This window comes from Canis lupus, chromosome 12 (genome assembly GCF_011100685.1).
Source record: "Canis lupus familiaris isolate Mischka breed German Shepherd chromosome 12, alternate assembly UU_Cfam_GSD_1.0, whole genome shotgun sequence".
NCBI classification, from domain to species: domain Eukaryota; kingdom Metazoa; phylum Chordata; class Mammalia; order Carnivora; family Canidae; genus Canis; species Canis lupus.
Window position 1 is genome coordinate 20,854,478 of NC_049233.1, and position 21,047 is coordinate 20,875,524.

General features: G+C 42.3%; 1 protein-coding gene and 1 long non-coding RNA gene across 3 annotated transcripts in view; both read right to left on the reverse strand.

Moving 5' to 3' along the window:
* The window catches only part of LOC119874271, a 37,974-nt gene extending 36,134 nt beyond the window's left edge, over nucleotides 1-1,840 (reverse strand). Inside the window, exon 1 of the long non-coding RNA XR_005367406.1 lies at nucleotides 1,334-1,840. This is a non-coding gene — a long non-coding RNA (uncharacterized LOC119874271). The remainder of the gene's footprint in view (nucleotides 1-1,333) is intronic.
* Nucleotides 1,841-13,525: 11,685 nt separating this feature from the next.
* Nucleotides 13,526-21,047, reverse strand: part of GCM1 (glial cells missing transcription factor 1) — a 45,268-nt gene continuing 37,746 nt past the window's right edge. For both annotated transcript variants that reach the window (XM_038553345.1, XM_038553346.1), the window contains exons 3-6: nucleotides 19,043-19,295; nucleotides 17,679-17,791; nucleotides 16,494-16,622; nucleotides 13,526-15,009 (exon numbers count right to left, since the gene is read on the reverse strand). In XM_038553345.1, the coding sequence (XP_038409273.1) occupies nucleotides 14,272-15,009; nucleotides 16,494-16,622; nucleotides 17,679-17,791; nucleotides 19,043-19,295 (1,233 nt within the window). In that variant the 3' untranslated portion in view covers nucleotides 13,526-14,271. The remainder of the gene's footprint in view (nucleotides 15,010-16,493; nucleotides 16,623-17,678; nucleotides 17,792-19,042; nucleotides 19,296-21,047) is intronic.

Sequence of the window (21,047 nt, forward strand, 5' to 3'; positions counted from 1 at the left end):
TTAATGAGCCAAGCAGCCTCCTCATCCACCTGGGGGTGTGGGTCCAGGTGCTGGCCCTGCTGACTTGGGGGATGCCAGGATCACCAGGGAATGGGAAGAGATGCCCTGAAGGAGCAGCACCTGGATTTGGCTAATCCAAATCAGTACTACTGATATTACCTTCCTAAAAATGTTAGAGCCCAGAGGGGTCTTATAAACATTAAGATCAAAGGAGGAAACAGCCCCAGAGAGAAGTATGGTTTGCTCAAGGACAAAGCAAAGTGTGCCCTGGTTAGGATCTGAGACACCCAACTCCAAACTTAAGGACTTTTTCCCACTAAGCCACAGATTTGCCGCTATCATTCTTCTGATAAAAACACAGAGGACATGTCACAGGGCCACATTTTTCAAAAACTCTGTTTTGCAGCTAAGCAAAGATGGGTTTCTGGGTTCTTATCCTTCCTGCCTTTGTGAATGTAGCACTTGGGAAATGAACACTTGCTGCCCCTCCAGCCATCCCCACCATGGTGCAATTTCCTGAGCAGAAGAAATATGAGTGGTGTGCATCCACACATTTCAGACTCCCAGCAAAATGTGTTACAGGAGGGAACAAAATGAAAAAAACTCTCATGGGTTGTTTGCTGCGATGTGTCTTGATCTGCTTCCCATCATAGCTTGCCATATTTCCCTGGGAATATTCAAATAAGGAAGAGCTACCATTTAAATGGCGAAAAAAAATGTTTACACTTAACACTATTTTTTCCAAAATAAGAGATTATACTGTCTCCTTCTTATGTCCACCCTGGGAACCTCTGTGTCAGTGTAGAAAGAGATCTAGTGATGCTAAGACAAGATTATTATCTTCGCTTCACAGACAAGGAAGCTGAGGTCCAGAGCAGCTCAACATCAGTCACCCACAAATTCATAGCCAAATAAATGGACCAGGTGCTGTGCTAGGTTCTGGAAATACAATGGTGGGCAAGATGGGTACAGTCCTCACCCTTAGAGTGCTTCCAGCCTAGCAGGAGATGGACTATTGATAACTTATATGAAATTGAATGTTAACAGAACATGTCACTCCCAAATACACCACTTTGGTGTAAGAGTTGTTTTGAGCCGAATACAACTGAGAAACAGACCACAGGAAAAGCTCTCTACCCTCCCCATTTGCCTAAAAACAGGGAAAAGACTTCCCATTGGGAAGGGATCCCCTCCTGCTCTCTCTTGTACCTGGAAGGGCAGGACTGAATCACTGGAGAGAACTCCAGACCCATCAGTCCCAAGATGGCACCGAGAGGAAGTGCTATAACCAGACTTCCTAAGTGTTCACATTCCATCCATTCCCACAACTTACCAACCCCAGAAGCTCAAGAGCCTTTTTTCTTTAAACGGTCTTGTCACTTCTCTACGTATTTATTGTCCTTTGGGTCTGACCGTGTCTTGGGGGTCTCATTTCATGTCTAGGAGGCCCTCCATATGCATGTGAGATAAATCTTTTAACTCTGTTCATCTGTCCTTTGGCAGTTTAATTCCCAGGGCCTTGGTCACAGAACCTGAGGGGTAGAAGAGATGGTGTACCTCCCCTACAGCCTCTTCTGACACGTAGTCCTTTCCACTCCGTGATGCTGACACCACACTCCCGAACCAGCAGTGAAGGAGATTTCCCAGGTGAGCTCAGTCTTTAGCTGCTCTTTTCACCTGACCTTGTCACCACTCTGGCTGCTTCCTTAAAAGATGCTTTATTTTGAGCGGAGTGTGGAGATCTTAATCTTCGTAGTCTACATTTCATGAGTTCTTCAGCAGTATCTTTCAGGGCTGGCTTGCCCAGAGCAAGCTGCCCATAGCTCATCTATGTTGTAATGATGTGGCTTAGCCAAAGCCAAAAGCCAAGGAGAACAGCATCAAAGACTTTTTTTTTTTTTTTTTTTTTGCTTATAATACACTTAGTCATGCAAACCATGGCAGGCTTTGATGGTTTCTGAGAAATGTCCAGCATTTCTAAGGAAGCTATCATTTAAAGTCAGCCTTGTGACCTCAGGTCATCCAAGCACATTTCCACATCCAAAGCCAAGAGTTCTTTACATCAGACCACGGTGCGGAGTCTCTCCAGCTCATAGTTGAACCCTGGCAGCTTTTGTTACCACAGAATCACTAAAATCCAGCAGGAGAAACCAAAAGTACTCTGATGAAACAGGCTAATGGAGGCAGAATGACAACTGATATGCAAGTGTGTGTGTGTGTGTGTGTGTGTGTGTGTGTGTGTGTATGTGTTGGGCATTGCAATGTTGGCGATACTATGGAATTTTTAAATTCTTATTTTGAAGTGCTGCAGAGGGGGCTTTGCCAGGCCCTGATGGTGGAGCCTCAGTAAATGTCCCTGGATGCTGTGAGTGCCTAGCCACCCCCTCCCCCCACCCCCGAGTCCCTGAGCGCTGTGTGACAGGTATCATCCAGGGATGCCTTAGGCTCACCTGCTTGGGTATCAGAGCTGCTTGGTCACTTTGGCAGTCTGCCCCACCTGCTATGTGGCAGTCCATCTTCCTTCTGCTTCCTGAGCCAAGGAACTCTTAAGGTGGGTCAGATGCTCCAATGAGAGTGAACTTGGACCCTTCCATGGCCGGGATATGGGCATGTTCACAAATTGAGAGACTTGAGGAGGGCGGGGTGGCTTATTGTAAGCGAGACTGCAGGGAAGAACAGTGAGGATCCTAGGGGACAAACCACGACTGCCAAGGAGCCGGGCAGAAAGGCCAGCCTGAGCACCAAGTCCTGTCCTGGGAGAAACTACGGTGGGAGGCAGTGCACCCTGCCCAACGCTCCTGCCACTGGACTCGGGCCTTCCAGCCCAGGACTCGGGTCCCCAGTGAGATCCCTTGAGCAGGTGTGAGGGTAGCTAGGAGCCCACACCCCAAGGGAGTCAGAGGTTGAGGGCACCGCTGCCAGCCCTCCCAGGCCAGGGAAGGATGGCAGAGGTGGGGACAAAGGCCCGGTGGCACAGCAGCCCCGGGAAACAGGTCAGTGTGAGTGAGCGGGGCAGCACGGAGCAGAGTGGCAGCCAGAGGAAGGTGCCCGGAGCTGCCAACTGTGGGTTGACTGTCCTGCAGCTGCCCCCTCCCACCTGCCTCAGGAGGAAGGACTGCCACACAGCAGGTGGGGCACACCGCAGGACTGACACCCACGGTGAGCATAAGGACTCCCTGGGTGATGCCTGTCACACGGTGTGTTGGGACTCCCAGAACAAGGTGAAAAAAGAATTCTACTCTGGAGTGCACTCCAGTGGGAACCCATATGACATCCGGGAGCTGCTGAAGATCGAATTTGCCCAGATTCTTAGTACTAGGTGCTCTTTATTGCAAAATGAGCCATTGCTTTAATGACAGTTTTTAGGGAGATTAAAAAAAAACAGACAATGGGGTACCTGGGTGGCTCAGTCGGTTGGGCATCTGCCTTCAGCTCAGGTCGTAATCCCAGGATCCTGGGATCGGGCCCCACGTTGGGCTCTGCTCAGCAGAGTCTGTTTCTCCCTCCTTCTGCCCCTCTCCTGACTTATGCTGTGTCTCTCCCCTCTCTCAAATAAATAAAATCTTAAAAAAAAAACCCAGACAATACGAAACACTATTACATTACATATATATAAATAGGCACATCCTGATTTTAGAAATATCTGAATATGGTAAAAAATACTTTTTATAGAATGGAGATGACTGTCATATTAACATGGTGACATTTATATTCAGAGGCCAAGAAAGGGCACATGTTTCTGTGACACGAGGCTGTCAGGTAAGTCAGAGCCCTGACATGTCACTTTCGGAACAGCATTCACAATTTGGGAAGCCCTTGGTTTGTTCCGGGCCTTGTGACCATCCCTCAGGGCCCTTCAGCAGAGCTCCTTGACATTCTGACCCTGAACTTACCAGTTTAGGGATATTAGGAAGCTGTAGGAATAGTACCCAAGGTCCCTCTTTTCTTGGCAAAGTTTCATTTAAGCTGCACTTATTATAGTGAATCTTAAGCTTATTACTTAAAAGAATCATGTGGCACATTCTTTCTAATTTAAATGAATCTTCAAGGAAATAGACATTCATCCCATCATTTATGTTTCACTGGAAAAAAAATTTTTTTGGTCCGAATTAAGTTGGTTTATCTTTTTCTATTTCAAATGAGTTATGTGGAGCTTGCTGAGCATTTAGACTTTTCCTGTTGTGGTGTTTCTTGACCGATGGGGAGTGAATTTTTCCTTTTTAGACTCTTCCCTGCAAACCCTCTTTTCAGTGGCAACTCTTGGGAGCGCTCAGACTCCACACCGCATTAGCCAGTTCCCCTTCTTTCCTGGGTTTTGGGCATCACTGAGCTTGAGAGACCAAAGCAAATGCTCTAAGTGGGGGCACCTGGGTGGCTCAGTGGTGGAGCATCTGCCTTCAGCTCAGGTCATGATCCCAGGGTCCTAGGATCCAGTCTTGCATCAGATTCTCTGCAGGGAGCCTGCTTCTCCCTCTGCCTATGTGTCTCTGCCCCTCTCTGTGTCTCTCATGAATAAATAAATAAAACCTTTTTTTTTAATAAAACCTTTTTTTAATAAAATGCTATTAAGTGGTTGAGAGCACAGGCTCAGGAAGGGCCTGGGTTCAAATCCTGGCTTCCCATGGTGATAAACTAAATGCCCCTGGAAAAGTTACCCCTCTCTGAGCCATGGCTTGTCACTTAACGAGAGTAATGATAATAGTACTCATTTCATAGTGCTGCTGTGTGTCTTACATCGGTAAATAAAGATATGGCCTGTAAAACAGAACTGGCACAGAGTAAGTGCTCAGTAAATGTGAACTACTAACTATAAAACAAGCAAGGTCAACATGATGGATTACATCCAAGGTGGACTCATAAGGCACATAATAGTGCTAGAGTATCCTGCCATCAACCTGCCAGAGTAGACCTCCTGCCATTCAAGTCAGTCCTGGGCCAAATCATTGTCTGTCAAAGGCCCCAGCTAGAATGTGGACACTAAATCATATGAGGGTAACTTATTCTCTGTTAGCAGAGAGAGAGTGGTTTCTCACAAGTGAAGTCTTGTGAGAAGGTTCTTGACCACTAGAGGACACATTCAGACTGGATCCAAGGGAGTGGATGAAAGTTCTGTGCTTATGAAAAGGGAAATTGGAAATGAATTTAAAAGGAAATACATTGAATAAAAAACCAAGAGGAATAAAGCTACACAACAAAAAGGCTACCTGTCATCAACGTGTTGATTTAATACTTACAAACCGCAATCCAATTACCACTAACACCTCCGTCGTCTCCCATACTTCATTTAATGGTAAAAACACTTAAGATCTAGTCTCTTAGCAGTTTTTAAGTATATGATGCAGTGTTGTCACTATAAGGACAATGCAGTGCTTGAGATCCCCAGAACTTATTCATCTTCTAATTGCAAATTTGTACCCTTTGATCAACCTCTTGGCATTCTGCGCCCAGCCCCCACCCTCACGGCTCATGCTCTTAATTGACCCTTACTCTGTGCTCTCTCTGCATAGCCTCGTGAATTACTTTACATCTTGGAGCTCAGTTTTCTTCTTTGTGAAATGAAGACACTGAAAACGTTCTATATTGTTGTTTTGAGGATTAAATAAGGCAATGTATAGTAAGCATTTGGCACAATGTCTGGCACGTTCCAATCCTCTCAATAAAAAGAATCGGAGTGTTGGACATTCTTTCCCATGCTTCATGAAAAACTTTCTGCATCTCAGGATGGAGTTTCAACAGCTCATGCACTTCTCTTCCTCCAAGGGATGTTCTCCATCTCCCTTATAACCAGAGCAAAACCAAACAGGTCCCAAGCGATGGGAAAAAAGGAGCGGCCCTGAAAGATCTGCCCAGGGTATATGAAGAGCCTCTGCTGATAGGAAACTAGATGCAAGCTATTTGCTCAGTCCCAGCTGTGTGCACAAGAAGACGATCACTGGTATGAAGTTACACAAGAGCATGAAAGAGCAAGAGCTACCAGAAGTCAATACCTCACCCCACAGGAGCTCAAAGAATCCTAGGTCTCCAGGTTACTGTCCAATTATTATATTTTATTTTATAACAAAAGAAACCAAAGTTCTCTGTGTCAGGTTAAAAAAAACAAAAACAAAAACAGAAAACCCCCCAAGGCATACAAGAGGATGCTTAGATTTCCAAAATATTCTTTTCTTATTAGCAGGGCACAAAATAGTTAGGGAAAGAAACATGTAGAATAGGTTTCTTCTTTCTTTGTCAATGAAAAACTATTCTGGACAAGGCCTCTATGTAAATATTTGCAGTAAAGAATTAAACCACTGAAATCACCCAGGGCCAGAAGCTTTGTCCTCTCCTCCCAGGACAATATTTCACTTTTGAGGGAGATATTCTGGTCAGAAGCTGGATAATTATTCTATTTTGAACATCAGAATGAAAGTTAGGGAGTTGGTTCTGGTTTTAAAGTGCATCCCATCCTTTTTTCATTGATCACCACGTGCAGTTATTAATCTTCCATCTCTCCCAACATTCCCCCTCACCCCACTTTTGAATGGTCTTCCTCTTTCACTCATCCTGGGAGCTTATAAGGGTCCACTTGGCCACCAAATCATCTCCATCCTCTAACAAAGCCCTGATGTTTAAGGGTGGTTTAACCTTCACCCTACTGGTAGGGGCTGGTTGACAAAAGAAAAACAATAGCTATTAAGGTACCATCTGGAGTCAAGACCACTTACAGGCTGGCAACACCCAAACTGACTGCCCTCACTCCCATTCACTCCACTCACCTGGCTGGGGTATCTCCTCACCTGTGTCTCTGAGCTCACTCCTCCCCGGATACCCAGTTCCTGATTAAATCTTATCTATGAGTGAAGAGGAAAGCACTCCCCAAATGGAGGGTCACTTTGTGCATTCAGAACCAGCTAATAGATTAGCAGTAGGAAGACACAGAGTAGAGACACAGCTATTGGCACTTATGTCATAAACACAAATATTATTAATCATATATGATGAACAATAGAAGCCAATCAAAAAGCACTTGTGACAAACTTATATTAAGTTCATGTAGTGCTTTTTTTTTTTTTTTTTTTTTTAAGATTTTATTTATTCAAGAGACGGAGAGGGAGAAGCAGATTCCCGGCTGAGCAGAGTTCAATCCCTGGACCCTGAGATCATGACGCATAACCAACTGAGTGACCCAGGCACCACTTATGTAGTGCTTTTTATTTGATTTGTCATTCTTAATTTTTCAATCAAAATGACATTTGTACATATATAAGATGTATTATATACATATATACATATGTATATATAAAAAATCATATATAATAGTACAAGCCAAGAATTGATAAGAAAAGTATTCCTCCTCCTCCAAGTTTCCCTAAGAGGCAACTACTTTAAATCAGGTTTCAGTTTTTCTGAGGTCACCCTCAGAATTCTAAATCCTGTTCTTATCCCGTCTGGAGATCTATGGATTTCCCAGAATGAATTTAGCTCAGGGGCATGGCCACTCCTCTCCCTCCCTTCTCCCTTCTTCTTCACGATCTTTCTGTCATATGTTGTTATAAGATTATTCTTCAATGCTTCTAGCAAATATCTTGGCAGCTTAAAATTACACATTAAACCACCATTTACTTATTATCCCATCAATGTTAGTCAGCATCTGGTGATTCCCTTCCACACAGGATATAAGGCGCTTACCCAAATCCTCCACTTTTTTTCCCCTTCATAATCTGTCAGCTACACCTTTACCTTTGTAAAAGTTATGTTCTGTGCTGTAACTTTTATGAGGTCTTTTGTATTTTGTCTGTGGTTAATTTTAAAAGTTGGAACTACTGTATACAGTACTGGGTCTCTGTAAATAGCTCATTGCAGGCCTGGATTATCTTTCCTTATCTGTGGGCTTAAGTTAATAGCATAAAGATTTTAAAAATACCAGTTTTTATTTTAGACATTGGTTCCCAAAAGGCAAGCATGAGAGGTGTTTTATTCTGGGGAACAAGTACCATAGTAAAAACCTTAGTACTTCCTAGAACACTTAATTGAATTTGTTTTGAGACAAGTCTTAATGCTTATTTTTAGTTTTTTATCCTCTAGGATACATGTTTGGATGAATGCCTGCTAAGAGAGGGCCTGACTGGTAACAGCTGATCTATACAAAGACCTTCAACTGTTGATCCTGTTTTTGGAGCCCTTACTCTCCCCATTCCTATTCTTCAGCTTGGTGATATCAAGCCCGCAGCCTCTCCAGAGCCCTCTGTTTCACCACCACACCTCTATTTCACCACCACACCTCCTCACTACAGGTCTATGAATCCTTCATCTACTTCCTCTCAGAAATGTGTTGACCTTTCTAATGCATTTGTGTTCTCCCTTATATTCCCTTGGCTATGCGTTCTTTTTTTTTTCTGTACTTCATTACTGACATTGAGGACAATCTCAAGAAGTGGCAAAGGCATAAATTTGGTCTGCCACCCTGAACTAAATGAAAAATGACTTTATTTTTATACAAAGCAAAGGCAGTAGAACTAGTTCCTACTCTGGACACTTTGTTTTTATTATATGTTTATCAAAGTCAGAATGATAGTCTTGATCATTGATTTTGTTTGGCCTTTGACATTTCTTTACATTTGAGCCATTCTAAGTCATTTCTAAGACCCTAGTGGGAAGCCAGGTGATAGGTAATATACTGATGACATATACGAAGCCTGACAATATGAAAAGTAAATTTTAGTGCTATAATAATTGTTACTATCTATGTTTCCACTTTATTTGCTCTTTATATTTTTTTATTTGTATTTTATCTTGACCTCAATAGATTTGGATTTCTTCGATCAACTACTATATCTTGTAACTTATCTATAGACTCAAGTATGGTTCTTGCAATCAGTCAATGCTCAGTAAACATAGTTGATGCAATTTTGCCTGGCACAGCAGCCAGTACAAGCACAGAGCCCAGGGGTAAGTACACGAGTAGGTGCTCAATGAAAATGTGTTGAATACAACACCCAACTAAAAGAACTTTCAAAAAAGAGAACGAAAAAAAGAATATTCTCTTTTTCTTTTATTTTTTTAAGTAGGCTCCATGCCTGCCGTGAGGCTTGAATTCATGACCTGAGATCAGGAGTCGCACAATTTATGGACTGAGCCAGCCAGGTGCCCTGAAAATTATTATCTTTTTAATTATAAGAAATGCCCCAGAACAGAACTCAGTAAGTGTCTGGTACAATAAATAAAAAATAAAAAGTCCCACATCAAAGCTCATTATCACGAAATCTCAGATAATCAGAAGTTACAAAAAGTACCCATAAGAGCTTCTAAAAAAAAAGGGACCATATTCAAAGGACCAGAAATTGAACAATATGGCACTATTCTCAATAGCAACACTGAAGGCTAGGAGACAACAAAGCAATAACTTCAAACTTTTGAGTGAAAATTACTTCCAAACTAGACTTCTATTCTCAGCTAAAGCCTCAGTCAAATATGCAAATGGAATTCAGACATTTTCAAATGTACAAGAGTTCAAAAGTTATCTCCCATCCATGTTTTTTCATAGGAAACTAGTAGTGTATGTTCCACCTAATGAGGAACTATACCAAGAACGAGAAAGGTGTGAAATCCCACAGAAACGAGGAGAAGGAGGGTCCAAAGATGATGGTGAGGAGAAACAATATGACAGCAAAGCATCAGGATTACTGTGTAATCTGTCCACAGTAGAGGAGAGATAGAAGGTTCTAGGAGGATTATCTTTAAGAAAATGCTGAGTTACTATAAAGAAAAGACCTTGTATAGCTTGGATGGTGATTAAGGATAAATTTTCAATAGTTATATAGAAAACTAAGCAATGAGGTGAAACAATTATTAACTTCAAAATAAATAATCTGTTGTGTAAGGGAAATGTAATTATAGTACACCAAATGATCTACCTGTAATTTAGTCACAAAAGCAGAAATTCTGAATTTTCATTTAACCAAAGATCACAATTACATTTTGATTTACCAAATGGTGCTGAAACTATTTCACATCCATGTGTGAAAGAAAATGAAGCTCAATGCTTACCTCATACCATATAACTGGAAACAGAACACCGACCGACATGTAAGAATTGAAAAATAAAATTTCTAACAGAAAACATAGGAGAAAATTTTTGTAATCTTGGATTGGATAAGACAATAGCTGGGAAAAAATGCTCAAAACATATCCAATTATAGACTTTTATCCAAAAGATGAAAAGAAAAAAACTTGTATTATATCTGGCAAAAGACTTATAACCAGAATATATAACTCCTACAATTTTTAGAAGTGAACAAAAGTTTTGAATAGACAGTTCACCAAAGATATACAAGTGGCAAATAAGCATACAAAATGAAGTTCAACATCATTAGTCATCAAGGAAAATGCAACTTAAGACCACACTGAAGAGCGCCTGGGTGGTACAGTCGGTAAAGCATCTGACTCTGGGTTTCTGCCATGGTCTCTGAGTCATGAGATCAAGCCCCGTGTCATGGCTCTGTGCTCAGCGCAGTCTGCTTAAACTTTCTCTCTCTCTCTGTCTCTGTCTCTCTCTCTCTCTCTCTCTCTCCCCCCCCACCTCCACTCTCTAAAATAAATTAATTAATTTTAAAAAAAGGACCACACTAAAAAAAAAAGCACTATATTCCTACTAGAAAGGCTAAAATTTAAAAGACTGTATCAAGAAATCAAGAAGCAGTTGGAGCTCTTGTACATTACTGGTACGAATGCAAAATAATACAGCCATTTTGCTAAAATAGTTTGGCTGTTTCAGCTAAAGTACGTGCATCCAAGATGAAACAATACTGTAATATTTGCTGGTTGCTAAGAGAATAGATCTTAATACTTATCATCACAAGAAAAAAATGCCTGTAACTATGTGTGATGATGGGTGTTGACTAAACTTATTGTGGTGACCATTTCACAATATACGCAAATATCAAATCATTGTCATACATATAGCTAAAGCTAATACAATGTTAGGGCAATTTTATCTCAACCAAAAAAAAGTTGCACGCACAGTAATCTACCCCATCCCTGGTCTCAGAGGTGGAACATTAGAATGATAAGAATTATCCTTTGGAAAAACAAGGAAAAAATCACAATATTCAAGGTACATTAAAGTGCATTTTAAGTCTATTGTGGTTTTTATTTGGTGGTCATGCTCTGAAGAAAAGAATTTATCTTTTCTGCAAAGCAGTAAAAACATGCTGGATAAACTTTTATTTGGAAAGTAGGAAGAGAGATTCATGTCTGTTCAGATATTTGCACAAGTGACCTTTAAACTTACTTCAAACTCTGGGATCCAGTGGTTGTATAGACATGCAGGATGAGGGGATGAAAAATCCTGGAAATCTGTGAGTAGAGTTAAATTTCATGACACACTACTTTGCAGAATTTTGAGCTAAAATTTTTAACAGCAAAAGTGTCTTGTTTTAGAGTATGGAGAAAAAACATTTGGGGTGAAAAAAATTTTAGGGGGGCCTGACTGGCTCAGTCAATAGAGCATACAGCTATTGATCTCAGAGTTGTCATCTACACCATGTAGGGTATAGAGATAACCTAAACAAATAAACTTAAAAAATAATTTAATACAACAGTGAAAATAACAAACTACAACTGCACGCAACAATCTGATTCTTACGGACACAATGTTGAGCAGAATATATGCTAACCAGGTAATGGCTAGATTGGTGTGTGCTTGTAACAATTTGTTGAGCTGTAGGCTATGATTTGTGCATTCTACTGTATGCAAACTGTATTTCAATACTTTTTTACAGTATCCCATATGATTCTATGTTAAGTTCCCCCCAACAGGCAAAACCAAACTATTGCTTAGTAATACTGCAAAGATAGTAAAAATATAAAAAGCCAGTCAATTGCCTTCAGAATGCAGGAAAGGGTTTAAGATCAGGAGTGGGTGCAACCAGGGGACCTTGATTTACTGAACTGCTGGTAAGTTCTATTTCTTGGTTTGGATGGTGCTTACACAAGCATTTGCTTTAGAACTCTGCTAAACTGATCATATAAGTTTTATGCACTTAGAAAAAAATTAAGTAGATTCAACCCAATCTAAAGATCTATCAATAGGGAACTATTTAAATTAATTATAATACAGTCATGGAATATATTCTGTACCATTAAAAATGAGGCAAGTAGGGGGTGCCTGGGTGGCTTGGGCATCTGCCTTTAGCTTGGATTACTATCTCCAGGTCCTGGGATGAGCCCTGCATTGGGATCCCTGCTCAGTGGGGAGTCTGCTTCTGCTTCTCCCTCTCTTCTGCCCCTCCTCCCCCATTTGTGCATGCTCTCTCTCTTTCTCTGTCTCAAATAAAATCTTCAAAACAGAAATGAGGCAACTGTATGCTTATAAGGTCCTATATGCTTCTAAGGACCCGATGCCCAGATTGTGCCCTGAAATGACAAAAGCCATTTTAGAAATGAATCTATATGATGTATATACATGTGTGTGTATCTATATATATACAGATACACACACACACACACACAATACCTCTATCTCTAGAATAGACAAGAAATGAGTCAAAATTGTCTTGAGGAGGAGACTGGGAATCAAATTTTGTATTATGTGTATTTGTTATCCTTCAAATAGAAAGGAAAATGATGAACTTTGGAAAATATTTGTTTATCACACAGTTCTTTCCAGATTTTATGTCTAGGCTCACATTTTATTGTCAAGTACTTTAACAAAGAAGAAGTGGCATCCAAGTATGGCTGGCCAACCACGGCCAGGTTAATTACAAGGACTTTTCTGAGCTAACATTTCTCAAGCACCTATGAGGAACTTGGCACGGAGTTGGGCACGGTAAAACTGTAAAAACAAAGGTAAATGGGACAAAATCTAAGCCTTCATGGAAGAGGAAGGCAGTAAGGAAGAGTGAGAAGAAGAGCAGGAGGCCATTTGGCACCATGGGGATTTTTCTTCCTGCAGCCATTTAGTCTTGCTCTTTGTCTTAGATGGAATCAGGTCATATTCCTTGTCTTGACAAGTCTTAGAAATCAACCAGAAAACACAAAGTTCAGGAACGAATCCCACATGTTTAATATTAGACAAAGCATTAAATACCTCAGTGGTAGAATCTTCATCTTTCTACACCTCAGAAGCTCTTTTACCCTTTATCCCTGTTGCTTCAGCTTCACCTTTCCAGAAGGCAGAGGCGAGATCTAGGGAAGTGGGCCTTTCACATCTCTGCTGTTTGATAGGATTTAAGGACAATGGAACAGATAATGCAGCGGAGGTGCCAAGCACCAAATAACGTGGAGGGGAGAAAAAAGCAGAACACATTTCCCACCACAGAGCAGACAAGTTTCTGTACCTCACTAAGGATGGGAGAACCGGAATGGAGGATGACCCCAATTACTTGTATGAGGAAGGAAGTCTTGCCTTCTGCTTATCGCCATGATTCCGATTTACCTGTGGTTATGTTTTGAAAACTCTTTCCCAAAGAAATTCTTTCGGCCATTTCCTAAGACAGTTCTTTTTGAATAGTTGTAAAAAATCTGGGTCGTCTTTTTTTTTTCTTCCAGTTTTATTGATATAATTAACATATAACATTGTAGAAGTTTAAGATGTACAACATAATGACCCGATATATGTATATACTACCAAATTTTTACCACAATAAGTTAATACCCATCGCTTCACCTAGTTACAATTTTTTCCCCTTGTCATAAGAACATTTAAGACCTACTCTCTTAGCAACTTTCAAATATACAATACAATATTGTTAACCAGAGTCATCATGTTGTACATTACATCTCCAGGACTTAATTTATCTTAAAACTGGAAGTTTGTAGCTTTTGTTCGCCTTCACCAAATTCTCTCCCCACCCCCCACCCCCCCCACATCTGGCAACCACCAATCTGATCTGTTTCTATGAATTTGGGTTTCTTAAGATTCCATATGTAAGTTGAGATCACACAGTATTTGTCTTTTTCTGTCTGACTCATCTCACTTAGCATAACGCCCTCAAGGTCCATCCATGTTGTCGCAAATGGTAGGAGTTCCTCGCTTTTGTGTGGCTGAATAATAGTCCATTGTATATGTATATATGTATATACACACACACACCCCATATTTTCTTTATCCATTCATCTGTTGATGGACACTTAGGTAGTTTCCATACTTTGGCTATTGTGAATGATGCTGCAATGAACATGGGAGTGCAGGTAGTCCTATTTTTAATTTTCTAAGGAACCTCTATACTATTTTCCATAGTGTCTGCACTAAATTACATTTCTGCTAATAGTGTACAAGGATTTAGATTTGGATCATCTTAAAGGACAGAGGTTTAGAAGCATTTCATTGTTGTAGTGATCCAAACCCATGCCCCTCATTTCTTCATCAAAATCCCACTTGCTGCTCTTGCCTGTCAATGAATATTGATGGTGGGGATGGGAGGTATAGGTAAAGAGAAAGGGGTCTTCCTGAGGTGAATGGCATGTGGTGGAAGGGTAGCAGCTGCTAAAATCCACATGCACCTTCTCTTCATAAAGATCGCCCCCTGGATTTGGCCATAATGGACGATAGCTACTTTCAGCTGCAGGTGGTTCCACTGGAATCTGCTCGGTAAAGGGTTCTGAAGAGTTCTGAGAAGGGGGGAAGTCATAAGGCCAGCTGGTCAGAGGAAAAGGATAATTGGGACAACAGTTGTCATTAAGAGAATTTCTCCCCAAAGCAGTGTTTTTATTCCACGTTTGCCGATCATCGTAGTCAGAGAAGACTCCAGAAACAGGATGAAGCAGGTCCCCACTATTATAGATCCAACTACTGGACAGTTTGCATTTCTCATAGAGCTTAGTGGGGCCCAAGGTGGAAGTGGGGTCTGCCAAATCAGTAGTTCCCCCCAAACAGTAAGTCTTGGAGAAGAATAAGCAATCATTCAGTGACTTCTGCTGGGGAGGCTTAGCTATTAAACGTCCACTGTAACTACCAGGCAATTGGACGCCTTCCTGGAAAGACCAAGTTAAAGGTAAACTTCCCCAACTTTGAGTTTCACCTGAAAGAGACTAGAAAGGAAAGCGAAAAGCTCACATTAATAAGTTAAGCAAATTGACACAACTACCACAGGCACCCAGAGTTACTCTGTACAAATAAGCACGCCGTCCGATTTTCCTCATTCCTTACATACTTGAAGCACAAGTGCATGGGGCAGTTTTTACCACAAGCACTGAGAGAAGCAAAGTTTGCCTCCATTTCCACTCTAAAGCTTATTGACCAGTAAGAGCTGAATTATTCTTACTTCTTTGGCTCTGAGCAGAGTGAGTGGGCTTAAAATGTTTCATCCTCAAACACAAATCTAGTATTGTAACTGCCTTTGTGAGGAACTTGTAAGAGACTAAGAAAATCAAACTACGGCTTCATAGGTTTGTATCACACTCGGTATAACTCTCAGGGGATCTCACACACTCTTTCTCGCTAGCTCACTCAATCTCTCTCATACACACATGCATGTCATTTCCTTCCTTGACTTTCTATTTTTTAGTGCTCTTTGCAATCCGAGAGCCTAGGCTTGTTGTTTTTTTCAAGAGATTCTTCTCTGTGTTTATGGGGATTCTCCTGAATCATAGATAGGAGGACCTCTAGAATATGAAGTAGTAAGTTTGTTTCTATAAATAAAGTGTACTACTTTCCAGTTAATCATAGGAAAAGAAGCTGGTTGAAAATTAAGTTATCTGCTTACTTATGTAACTAGAGGGTGGAGGTAGAGAGATGATGACCAGGTGGAGTGAGTGGGAGAATATGCCCTTCAATTTGTCCCATGACTGGGAGAAGGGATGAGGAACCAGTCATTTGGGTTTCAGGGACTCACGTTTCCCTATAACTGACCCAAATGACAAATTTTTTTTTCTATGTAAGACACAGTTAGAACCCCTAGGGAAGGACTGGCTCCATCTCTCTTCTCATGAAAAGAAATGTGGAGCACTGAGCAGTAGTAAAATATAAGAATTAGTATCACTGTCAAGCAGGCAAACCCACAAACCTATAGTATGATGCCCATAAAGCCATAGATTTCAAATCACAGTTTGGCTTCCCAACCCCCAACCCTCCAGATGGCCAATATTTTCAGAAACGTCCTGGTTATTTCATCTTGATAGAGTGTGCTCATCTATTTAGGGGAAGAATGGAAATTTTGGGAAAAAAATTTAAAACATAAGGCTAATATTTTGTGGTTCATTTCTGAACCAAAACAAAGTGCCAAATATAGGTTAAGAACTAATCCCAGTCTCTCCTTATAATTCTAGTAGGGAAGATGATTCTAAAGTTATATGGAATTTAAGAGCATTTGAGAGCATACTACAAAGATGGTAGAAATTAAGAGGAAAACTCCAGATTCCATTTCTTTTCTCTGGTGGATGCTGCCTTGTAGCTGAGCCAGAAGGTATCATTTTGACTTCATTCGTAGGTAGGAAGGGACCAGGGATATGTATTGCCCCCACCATAGGGGCAGTGAGTTGCCGTATGTTTTGAACACACACAGGAAACAGGTTACCTTTGTCTCTGGGCTCCCCTTCAGCTTTAAGGAGACAGAGGAAGATGCTGTGTGTGCTTTCTTCATTGTCCTTCTTGCCTCGGCTTCCAATTTAGTTTCTGGTTTTGGATGATCGTGCTCTCCTTTTGACTTACAGGAGACAAGGAGGTAAAATAAATAGCAAGATTGTACTTCATAGTATGTAAAGTTTTTCCCTGGGCCCTGCCATCTGACTAGGTGTTTCTGCTGTTGGTGACTGTCACAAGACTACATAAATGTCTCGGGTCCATTATGTGCTTTCCTGCCTGCCTTTGTTCATGGCTCCCCTCGCCCACCTGGCAAAGCCATATTCACAATAACAAGGGACACTTCTGAAGTGCTTCCCATGGAATATGCAAGGGGCTGCATCAAACACATGACCTCACTGAATCTTCAGCACAGCCATCAGTAGTGCTACCATTACTGCTCCCAGCTTACAGAGCAGGAAATCGAAGCATGGAGAGACTCCGTCAGCCAGGCAACCTCCTTCCCCTGCCCCCAGAGCCCACAATTCAAAGCATATTGGAGCTGGCCAAGCTGAGAGCCAGCTCTAGGACATTCAGGAATTCTGTGAGCTGCCTGGTAACTGGAAATGAGCCATAGTGGGAACTGTCATCAACACAGATGCTGGCCCACCCTGGGAATCAGCACATTTTCTTCTTGTATGGCTGGTAGACCAGCATGCCATCGATCTAGGTAGGCCCAGGCAGGCTGACATCAGAGATCACCCTTTATCCTGTTTATACCACCACCCCCTTATGCACTTCTTAATATTCACATTTTATGTTAAACTGGGACTTAGGGGAGTAAAGTAACATGTTTAGGTTTACAGAGTTGGTGAGAGGCCAGAGCTGGTATTCAGCCTCGGGTTTGAGGAAGCTGACCACAGGCCGCAGCGCTGTGCTAGCCTGAGTGTGATCAGATTAGGGACAGCTGACTCCCACAAGGAGCCTGAGGCAGAGCCAGCCAGCTCCTCTCCTGGGACTCCAGTACCCTGTGCCTCTGTTCAAGGGTGGGTACAGACATGTGCTTGCCCAGAGTGTGCCTCAGGGTTGGTGCAGGCTCTGATTCACCTGTCCATCTCCTGGATGAAACTTCCCCTGTGCTCTGTACACATTTCTTGAATTAAAGAGAAGTGGCATCTCATAACTCTAACTCAAATCCAACCTGGAAGAATATGAAGCGTCCATCGTGCCTCCAGAAGTTGGTGACCGGGAAGCCCCCATGGCCTCGGCAAGGAATCAGCTTCAGAGGCCCATCACAATTAGGACAGCGTTTCCCTGAAAGAAAGCACAGGAAGGTGACCATGCCAGCTGACTCCTGAGTCTGTGCAGCCCTGGCACTTTGAGCTTGCCTCCAGCATGGCAGAGAATATACCTGGGCACAGCTTTATGGGCTTCCTTCCACTGGGCATTGCCTCTGACTCTGGGAGGCTTGGACATTTAAGTGTCTCAGACCAGTCTCACACAGGGGTAGAGGAAGTGGTTTCTTTCGGAGTAGGATATTTCACAGGTCAAGGGAGAGCTCTTCTGAGCAGAAAATCCCTCCCTACTTAGTCACTGATACTTGAAATTCTTTGCAGGGAAGAGGACAGAATTCTTTTCCTTCACAATAAGAATTAAGGGGCAAGGAGCAAAGTCACATGAGAAAAAGAGCGCAGATCCTAAATTTTCATTCAAGTGTAAATGACTGATACCAGATACTTTCCCAAAGAGCAAGTTTTAAAGACATATTACAAGGGAAGAACATGAAGTAACTTGAGGTCTAAAATGGGCAAGGCAGGGATCCCTGGGTGGCGCAGCGGTTTGGCGCCTGCCTTTGGCCCAGGGCGCGATCCTGGAGACCCAGGATCGAATCCCACATCGGGCTCCCGGTGCATGGAGCCTGCTTCTCCCTCTGCCTGTGTCTCTGCCTCTCTCTCTCTCTCTCTGGGACTATCATAAATAAATGTTTAAAAAATTAAAAAAATAAAAAAATAAAATAAAATGGGCAAGGTACAGGGAATGCTGAAGGTATTGGTTTCACAATCCAATGAACATGATAAAGAGAAACAAAATGAACGTGATCATGGCATGGACCTAAATGGTGTGGAATGGGGTCGAATCTCAAACTTTGTCCCACGGCTCCCACTCCAGATCAAAGCCTTCACTGAGCTCATGGGAGGGATCCATTCCCCAAGATGTCAAGTGGCAAGTGTGATCAACAGCTTTCTCCTAGACTCTATGTGGGTACACTGATGAACTAATGTGAGTCCCCTAAGTGACACACCTGCTTTTGAACAGAAGCTTTGAGTCAGATGCCTTCACCCAAGGGAGCAGTTTTATTGGTGGGTGCCCTGGGCATGGTAGATCCACAGGGCAGATCCTGGGGGGTGAGGAGGCTTGCTGGCTCTATATAAGGTGTTCTGAATAAAAACAGCCTTGGTCTCTACCACACTCCACACCCCTCAGGATGTGCTGGGATGAAGCAACCTTTGGGGAGGAGCCTCTAAGTGCAGCCAGCTTCCTCACTGTACCAGCAACCCTACTCACTCTGCTGCTTCTGCCGGGCTTTGTCACAGATGGCAGGTCTCAGGTAAATCTTGCGGCCCTCCTCGGCGGAGCAGTCGCGGCTGCACACCACCACACCCAGGCAGGACTTCTTGAGGATGCGGGAGTTGTGGTTGTTGGTGTTGCGCATGGCCCAGCTGCTCAGATGCCGTTGTGCATTCCTGTCCTCAGAGCTGTAGATGTGCTTCTCATAAGAATCTGGCCATTCCTGGAACCAGTCGGTCTTTTTGACATTCTAAGAGAAACACAAAGAATCATGCTATATTGGAAGCGAGAAAACACAACTGTTCATAGATGTGAGGCTGTTTGGGCACCCAAGAGCCGTTGAGACCTTTGGCAAAGACCATCCAGGGTTTCATTCTGACAGCGGGATCTGAGCATGGTGCAGCAGCAGCAACGGGACTGCTATGTCTAGGAAACATTTGCTCCCCAGATCAAAATGAGTTGTAATTCAGTGCCCCTGCATCCCCTGAGTTCTACCCCATTGATGTTTCTCTAGCCCTTGATGGTAAAACTTATTGACCCTTCCTCACTAAGAATTTTTGAGGGTGAAGTAATATTATTACGCTCTTACACAATCACAGTGGAAAACATTGTGGCGGGGTAGTGAGATAATGTCTCATACCACACTGTAGTTACCTTATTGGGAATGCAAAGAGGGTTTATGCGGTCACCAGAGATAAGCAATGGGAAAACTGGAGAGCCCAGGCTTGGGAAGGTTCTGACAGCCGCCTTCTCCCCTGGGGAGATTTTATTCCTTTTTCTCTACTTCTAGATCCATGGGCCTCCAACAAGGCAGAGGAGTAGGGAAGAGTTTACTTTGGCTATGCTGTAGCCCAGCACTGGCACTATATTCCCCATGTGTGAACATCTAAGCTCTCCTTAAAAAGATCAGGGACACAGTATATTCAATCCTTCTGGCAATCTTTGGGCTTTCTATACTTGTTTCTTCATCCGTAGAAAAGGGATTATGAGACCTGCCTACCGCAAGTGTGGTTTGGAGAATATGCTAATATATAAAAAATCCTCAACACAGCACCTAGCATAGGATAAGCTCTAAATAAATGTTAGTAACTGATGTTGAAGCACACATTCCTTAGGCCCTTTGGTGTATAGATCCTGCACTTGACAGATCCCGCCTAATTCTCAAGAATGACAATCATTAAACAGTCTCTGTGCTCAAACTTAGGTTGTGTCCATCCTCATAGCCTCCAGAGGCCGCGGCATGATAGAAGAACATTTTTCATCAAGAAGATTCTAGAAGGTCAGAGAGAAGATTCTGTAAGGTCCAGAAGGAGAGATCAGGGTGTGCCTCTCTTTTGATTCCACAACAAGAAAGCACAGCATAGAATATGAGAAAAAAATGACATTTTAGAAGGAAAAGAGAAAAAACATCAACTTCAGGATGGGGAAGTTGGTGTTTATTGAGTTAGATTTCAAGTTTAGAATGTGCCAAAGAACTTTGTAATGTGAGACTCTGGCAAATGACTATCTCTGAAGCCTCATTTTGCTCTTTTCCAAAATGGACATAGTGATAAAGTATTCTTCAAAAAAGTACCGTGAAGAGCAGATGTGTTATAAACCGTAAATCTGATATGATGATAGTTGCAATTTGAATGGAATGTCACAGGAACTCAGTGAATCTGAGGAAACAAATGGAAGTTTTCATGTACATGGAGAAGTAGTGTTCGTAAACAATTAAGAGCTGGTCTGCAATCCAGGGCCTTTGGGTCAAATCCAGCCCACTGCCTTGTTTTATACATAAATGAAGTTTTATTAGAACACGGCCACGCTCATTCATTAGTGTGGTCTATACATACTTTACACTACCATGGCAGTCTAGTAGTTGTAGCAGAGACTGCAAGGCCCACAAAACCTAAAATTTTGACTGGCCCTTTACAGAAAGTTTCCTGACTCCTGGTTAAGAGCAAGGCCTGTGGGACGCCTAAGTGGCTCAGCAGTTAAGCATCTGCCTTTGGCTCAGAGT